Here is an 8026-nt window from a genome sequence, read left to right on the forward strand (position 1 = left end):
CGGGGCGCCCCCGCGGCACCAGCCCCGCCGTCGAAAATCACTTCCGTCTCACAGGAGGAAACCCCTGGCTCGGGGGCTCCATCCCTGGCCGCGGAGCCGCAGTCGCTGGAACCACTTGAGGACCAGGCGCAGCCCTTAGAGCCACGGGACACCCCCGGGGCTCCGGCCTCTGAGCCCACTCAGCCGACCAGGGAGTTAGGCCCGACCCAGCAGTCATGGGCGCCCTCCGACCCCCAGATTCCAGACTTTGAGCTAGCCCAGCCCTCCGAGGGACTTTCTGCAGACGTGGCCCCGCCGTCTAGGTCACCGTCGGAGGAGGCCTTGTCCCAAGTGGAGTCACCAGACCAGGAACCTGGGCATGGGGCTCCGAAGGAAGCGCTGCCACTCCCTCGGCACGCGCCGCCGCCGAAGCCCTGCATGCTGCCCGTGCGCTGCGTTCCAGGCCCTTCTGCGCTCCGAATCCGGGCGGAGGAGCAGGGCCTGCGCCGGCAGCTGTCGGAGGAGCCGAGCCCGCGAAGCTCCCCGCTGCTGCTGCGGCGGCTCTCGGTGGGAGNCCGCGCCGCCGCCGTCTGCCGTGCCTCTGGAGCCGACAGAGCATGAGTGGCTAGTGCGGGCGGCCGCGGGCTGCTGGACCCACCAGCTGCACGGGCTGCTGCTGCGCGACCGCGGCCTGGCGGCCAAGCGCGACTTCATATCTGGCTTCACGGCCCTGCATTGGGCCGCCAAGAGCGGAGACCGGGAGATGGCGCTGCAGCTGGTGGAGGTCGCGCGGCGCGGGGGCGCGCCTGTCGACGTGAACGCGCGCTCCCACGGCGGCTACACGCCACTGCACCTGGCCGCTCTGCACGGCCACGAGGATGCTGCAGTGCTGCTGGTGGTGCGCCTGGGTGCGCAGGTGCATGTGCGTGACCATAGCGGGCGGCGCGCCTACCAGTACCTGCCGCCCGGCGCCTCGTACGCGTTGCGCCGCCTCCTCGGCGACCCGGGCCTTCGAGGCTCTAGCGAGCCAGATGCCGCCGGAGTTAGCGGGGGCACTCTTGCGACCCGGCGGCCGGTGCAAGTGGCCGCCACCATCCTCAGTTCCACCACCAGCGCATTTCTGGGCGTCCTGGCCGACGACCTGATGCTCCAAGACCTGGCTCGAGGCTTGAGGAAATCGGGCTCCTTGAGCAAGTTCTTGGGTGCCTCGCCCATACCTCCGCGTAAAAAGACTAAGACCCGCAGTGGCCTACCGGCTTTTTCAGAAATCTCTCGTCGACCTACTCCGGGGCCCTTCGCTGGCCTAGTGCCCAGCCTGCCTCCCACAACCTGACGGTTCTTGAGGCTCAGCTTGGTTGATGTAACCCGGCCTGCCCCTCACAGTCTAAACCTGCCCAGAACAGCGGCTCGACACCTGTGGCTACATCCTGTTTCCAGCTTTGTTCACTGCAGCCTGCTTTACCCAAGTGGGCCTACGCCTCTAGCTTCTGCGTGAAGCTTGACCTGTCTGCGGAGATGGGAATCAAGATCTCAGAGAGCGCCTCCTATAACAAACTCCAGAAATCAGGCTTGAACTTGGGAGACTTGAATTTTAGGATCAAAGGTTAAGGACCCCTGCATGAGTTACCCGGACCTCTGCATCTACACACTCCCAAGCGAGAACTAGACCAAGGGTTTCTAAATGTTGTGTGATGTTGGATAGCTTGTGGGCATTAAGATACAGAGTGGTTTTGTAATCTGATGCTTTTATCCTATTTTTAAATTGAAATGAGGTAAAACAATTTTCATAATAACCTTTTGAAAGTATATTTTTCCATTTTTACGCAAAATGCTCATTTTCAATCTTTTGCTAAGTATTTTGGAATTCTATTTAAAAAACAGATGATCAAGATCTAAAGGAAATTAGTCTCAATCAACAAAACCCTTAAGCCTTTACCTACCTCATTTTAGGCATTCAAGATTCTAGAGAGTTTTGAAGACACAATGTGACCATTGTGAATGTAATTAATTTTGGTTGTGCTGTGAATGCTAAATATTAGGAATCAAGTGCATCTTGGGAGTAAGAATGATTTAACAGTGAGAGAAAAGAGGCATTTTGGCAAATACTCTTAATTTGTTGGTCGTCTTTATGATGAAATACAGTGTCTTTGGCACTGGTGGGTGATTTTTTTTGATTTGGCATGAATATTTAATATTTTTAAGTGTGACTTATTTGTGAATGCACCATTGTGCCATGTTCCTGAATCTGGTTTTCAAATCTGGCTGAGCCTTTCGTTGCAGTAGGTGAATATTCAAAGAAAAAAATGTCATAGCATTACACCAGAAAAATAACCGGTTAAATAATAGTGGATACACTTAAAGAGTGACTATATTGTGTGAAAATTCCATAGAAACAAAAAGTATGTTATATCCATCTTTAAAATCCATCTGAAAGCAAACGACTTATTCGAAAATAGCAAATGCACAATTTCTTTGCTCAGTGACCTTAGAGGAATGGCTTAACTTCCCCCGACCTTTGCTCCCATCTGTCATTGAGAAGGTTTGTAGATATCACCAAAAGGTCTCAGGTTCAACACATTGTAACAATAATGGCTCTTTTTCTCTTTGAAAGATGGGGAATCTGTTTGCTCAACCTGCCTTTTTGTATATCCTAGTGTGGTGATGCTCTGCTATTGTGAATTGTGTCTGCATGACATCACTTCTATCAAATAGTTCTTGTGGCACAGGAGAGTGTGGCTCCTCCTCTCCATATTAAATCAGTGAGGCCTCTGAAATTATTTAAGGCAATCCTTAATGGAATGTTTTAAGCAATGAAATAAACAAGTCTCTCATTTTGTTCCTGCTTGTGTGATAATGCACTTCCCTTCAACATTCTACAGCTCTTGCTTCAGTTTCTCCTCATCCTTTTCCTGGCATTCTATTATTGAAAGAGTTTGGGTTGATCTGCAAAATAAAGGCATCACCCACACATGATTTATGGTAGCCAAAAAAACAATACATGAATGTAAGCCCAAATCTGACCCTTCCTACCTTCCTTGCCTGGAACTCTAGCTAAACTGCATAAATTATTTTAAAATGCAAATTAAATCTGCCTCTGCAGAAAAAATTGTGGGAGGCAATAATTATAGCAATCTCAGTTGTTGAAGGTCTAGAAGATGGAATAAAATATTAAAGATTTTCCACGGTAATAGAGAGGCTCGACCGAAACAGGATAACAAAGATCACAAACACAGGTATGACCTGCCTTGAGAAAGACAAAATCTAAACTACCTAAGTAGTAATAATAGTAACTAATGTTTATTGCACTCATATCAGAGGAGGGTTACTTAAGCTGCCAGAAGAATCTTTGTGTTCCAGAACGGCACGCTACAAGCCTTCCAACTGAGGTAAAACATTTGGTAAGAGTTCAGAATCAATAAGCCTAAAACTCAGGTTAAAAACCACTGTTTTTTTCCTTGCAGGTCAAGACTTTCTGAAACTATAAAGTAAATCAGTAGGAAATTACGCTTTGATATGCATATGGAAAGTTTTCAAGAACCATATATTGCTATCAGGAGGTATAGCTGTGGGGGTATTGTCAACAAATGAGAAATAAATGAATAAAAACTGTTTATAAGTTAAGACCATTTTAGCTGGCTAGAGTCCTCACAGGGAAAAGAATCACTCTTTTTAATGCAGAAGTTAATCGTTGATGTAGATGTGAATGAGTCATCCAGAGCAAGCTTTTAAATAAAGGTTTACACTTCCTTTAAAGGAGGCTGGAGGTTGTTCTTGAACGTGTCTCACTTATCTAATGGAGACCAGGGTATGGGGTGATGCACATATGGCCTGCGTTTATTAAGCACCAGCATGCGTCCAACCACTGCGCAGGTATCAACCTCAATGTTATAAAGTATGTTCTGTTACTACCTTGATTTTAAAGTGAGGAAACTGATGCCTCAAGAAATTGTAAGTAACTCGACAAGGCTTCACAGCTAGTGACTGTCAGAGTTGGGATGGCCTTCTGGTGCTCTTTTCCACCACAGCGTCCTGCGAGGTGGTCTTCTCTCAGCCCTTACTCATCTAGTGACCTTAGGCAGGTTACCTAATTCTCCAAACTCTGTCTCCCTCCTCCATGGGACATTAGACTGGCCGTACCTATCCTATAGGCTGTGAGGAGGGTAGAGCATAAGGAAGGGATAGGTAGAGCTCCTTGGGAACTGCAACATCATCCTGAAATATCCCCAGGGGTGCCCAGTTGATCCCATTGGGGTATCTGGCTGCATTCCAAAACCAAATAGCTCTGATCTGTGGCTTTGCTTTCCATGATCAGCATTCTTTTACCTTGTTAGTATTTGTACACATAAGTAACAATGGCAGCTGGTGGGAAAAATGTATTCCCACCAAAGGGTGCTTATCTCATGTTCTGTATGATATCCTTTTAGTTAAAAATAGATACCACAATGTCTTTAATGCACATTCCTCTAGCATCCCTATACCCCACCCCCACCCCCGCCCCAGCCTTACAGACCTAACCAGCTGTCATTCAGCAGCTGGACTGAAAGCACTCCTCAACACAGTTATAAAGCTGGGCCCACCCAGGACCCATAGTCTCCCTCCCCCTCACTTTCCCTCACCTTTTCCTGGAAGAAATTATCTGACCTTTTAAAATGGTTTCATAAAGACTCTTTATTGCTCTCCAGATAGCTTTTTGCCTTGAACCTCTGTACTGGCCTTACCCTTCCAGGACTGCCACATCTCTGGACTTGAACCTGTGAAGCAGAGGTGGCCTCAGGTGTCACTACAGGAAAGAGGAAAAAAGGAAGAGATGGAGAAACCAGTCGGGGAGGTCAGGGGTGGGGGTGGGGGAGGGTTGGAATTTGTCCACATAGCTCCCCCAGAGGAAAAAAAAGTCTTCCTAGAGGGAAGTTAGGGCTGATTTAAGTCTCAACAACAGGTAACCCCCCACCGTGATAGTCTAAACTGTAGCCAAGCTGGGACGGTAACACTACTGGGACGTGGGGGGTGGGAAGGGCGGTCGTTGAGAGGATTGCATTGCTTTATAGCAATTGCTGGCCCCCACCCCTCCTCCCTCTGTCCCCACATTCCCCTTTTGCCTCTTCCCTGTGCAGTCCTCATCCACCTGTGGCCTAAATTCCCTCTCAGGCTTCTGATTTACACGTGCATGAACAGCACCGTGATTTGTTCCCGAGAAGATCCCTGAAGTTTACAGCAGCCGCTCGCAGAGGTACGTGGTGTGCAGAGCAGGCTGTTCCAGACAGATTGCGTGCGGGTTCGGGGCGCCGCGGAACGCTGCTTCCCTATTCCGGTTTCAATTTACAGTCTGAAGGTAAAAAGTACACTAATTAAATCCATATTAGGAGGAGCAGCGGGGGCGGGACGAGGGGAGCGGGGGAGGCGGCCGCCGGTCTGCTGTTGCCTAGCAACAACGCCAGCCGAAGCCTGCCCTCTGCAAAAAAAACAGGGGATACCGCCGCAGGCAGCAGGACTGGGGGCGAGCAGGAGCATGTGCAGGCGGCTTAAAAACGTGGGAGCAGAAACCCAAAAAAAGACGCATGAAACCCTCTTTTCCACCCTGGGGGGCTAAGTAAGGCCCTTTTTATACTGATACTCGAGATCAACACCCCCAGGTTCCCTGCTCCCCACTGCTCATTAACCAGCAACTTTCCAACGAAGGCCCAATGACAAAGGAAAACAAGCTAGTGGCTGGCCAGAATTTCTTTCCAACAGAAGCAAAAAGCCTCAGATTCAGCCTTCAGTCCTAACGAGCCCTGCTCAGCAGGGAAGGCAAAGAAAGCCCCTGTGGTTAGCCCTAGCCTGCTAGCTGCGGAGGCGGCCTATGAAACGCAGGTAGCTTTTATCACAAGGAGAACAGTGCCCTCTGCTGGCAGCGTCCCCGCGAGTCGACTTCATCGAGCTTCTGGCACCCGCTCATACAGCACCCACTACAAGTCTTAGTCTGTAGTGCCAGTGCTGGACAGGTATGGTGCGCATTCTTGTATTTTGGGCGAATAACGGTGTGGAAGGGACATAAAAGGGAGCAGGAAGGAGACAGAGGCAAAACGGAAGGATGGGTGCAGGAGGTGTGGCCGTCCTCTCCCCATCTGGTAAGGACAAGCAAAGGAGCCTCAACTCTGCGTGGAAAAACCCAGACAAAACCAAAGTGCGGTTTAACCGGACATCGATAGGCACTGCTCCTCCAGCCCATCCTGGGCTGGAAGTGCTTTGTCTGAAGTACACAATTTCCGTTGGCCTGATGACTTTTAAGTGTTTTCCTAAGAGGCTCACAATGGGAGAATGCAGTGGGGACAGTATGGGCCAAGAGGCAGAAATAAGTAGATTCCATCCAGACTATTTCAAAGCGAGCTGCCCTGCTAGGCAGAGGATTTTGGAGCGGAGGCCCCGCCCACAGTGTTCAAAGGAGGGAAGCAAAGCATAATGTTAGAACCCACAACTGCCTCAGCAGGAGCCCCATATGTTTTTTATAAAAAGGCACAATGTTAGCATTGTTCTATGCTCAATAGCCCGACTGTTATAACTAATGCTTTGGTATGAATACGACCATTTAAAATTCCGAACCAGTTGCACTTAGTGACAATAGGCATCAGAAAACAAGTCCAGAAGCAGAAATTTCTCACTTTGGGGTCAGTTGGCTTTAAATACACATACACATGCCTTTTAATGTGCCCAACTTCCAAAAATACACTGAACATTTGCATGAACACTGTTCTTGCCCCTGGCGTTTGCAGCTACAAATACTAAAGCACATTTTCCCATGTACACTTGAGAACTTAACATGGATTCTGTGTACACAGGGCCGGTGCACAAATAAAGAGGAGCGTGTGTCCTCTGTTTCATTCCACACCAGCACCTTCCTCCCCACACCCAACCCCTGGGCACCCCCACCCCAGCCTCTCTAGCACACAAACCCAGCTGCCTCTCCGGGGTCTTCAGCCCCCACATTCTAGGTCTTTTGCCCCCACCCTCCATGCCTCACCTTCAGCTTGAGGTACAAACCAGCAAAGGAGACCTGGATCCGGCCAATCAGGCCTAGGCTTTTGTGGTAGTGACACAGTCACCAAACTGGGAAGGGTTACTGGTGGCAAGTGAGTTGAGGGCCCTGCACTCCCTTGGTCCTGACTGGTTTCAAGCCTGTATTGCCAGTCTTCCTAGGGATTCCCAGACCAGACTGATGCCCTCCAACAAACCCCTCTTTTGCTCTACTCAGGCAAAGCTGGTGTCCAGACTCTGTAAACAAGATCCCTCCAGGTGATACACACTTCTCACATCAATTATTATTATTAAAAGAAAGAAAGAAAAGACAAGTAAAAAGACCGTTTTGCATCTGAAGTTTAAATGCTCTTCTGATCGGTCTTCTCTCCCTCCAACGAACCCAGACTGAGTCTCTCATTACAAAAAGGGGAAATACTGCAGTTTTTAAAATCCATAAATTAATTACCAAATAATCCACAAGACTTGGGTAAGGCCACAAGAAAACACTCAGAAGTATTCCGGGAAGACCCGGTCTGGGCGTTCCCCACCCCAAGGGAAAAGCACCGAGTAAACCAGCGTCACCCCCAGTTACGCGGAGGTGGAGCAGAGGAGACGCTCTCCCCACCCCCACGAGCTGTAATTAGATGAGGGGCGGAGGGAAGGACGGTTCATCTGGAGGACGGGTCTCCGGGGGCAAGGTCGGCCTGGGAGGCGGGGGACGACGGCCAAGGTCGTTCCGGACGGCGTCCAGTTGGTCCTGCAGGAGCCGGACCCGCTCGTCTAGGCTGCGCTGCTGGGCCAGGACCGCCGCCTTGCCCGCCAGCAGGGCGCGATAGGCGCGCAGCTCCTCCGCGGGCAGGGCCTTCGCCAGCACCTCCCGCAGGGCCCGCTCGCGCCGCGCCACGTGCTCCTTCAGCTCCTTGGCGTCTTCCTGCTGCCGCTGTAGGAGCCCGAGTCGCTGCAGCAGAGAGGCCTGCAGCCACAGGGAAAGCGCGCCGTGAGCTGGGCGAGGGCGCCGTGGTTCCCGGCACGGTCCCAGACGGAGCCGGCAGGC

General features: G+C 50.7%; 2 protein-coding genes across 2 annotated transcripts in view; one reads left to right on the forward strand and one right to left on the reverse strand.

Moving 5' to 3' along the window:
• The window catches only part of SOWAHA (sosondowah ankyrin repeat domain family member A), a 9037-nt gene extending 6219 nt beyond the window's left edge, over positions 1-2818 (forward strand). The window contains 2 exon segments of the mRNA XM_077768877.1: positions 3-548; positions 550-2818. Of these exon segments, the coding sequence (XP_077625003.1) occupies positions 3-548; positions 550-1312 (1309 nt within the window). The 3' untranslated portion in view covers positions 1313-2818.
• Positions 2819-6994: 4176 nt separating this feature from the next.
• The window catches only part of SHROOM1 (shroom family member 1), a 3761-nt gene continuing 2729 nt past the window's right edge, over positions 6995-8026 (reverse strand). The window contains exon 8 of the mRNA XM_077768878.1: positions 6995-7949. Within this exon, the coding sequence (XP_077625004.1) occupies positions 7613-7949 (337 nt within the window). The 3' untranslated portion in view covers positions 6995-7612. The remainder of the gene's footprint in view (positions 7950-8026) is intronic.

The sequence above is a fragment of the Crocuta crocuta genome, unplaced genomic scaffold (genome assembly GCF_008692635.1).
Source record: "Crocuta crocuta isolate KB4526 unplaced genomic scaffold, BGI_CrCroc_1.0 scaffold64, whole genome shotgun sequence".
NCBI classification, from domain to species: Eukaryota; Metazoa; Chordata; class Mammalia; order Carnivora; family Hyaenidae; genus Crocuta; species Crocuta crocuta.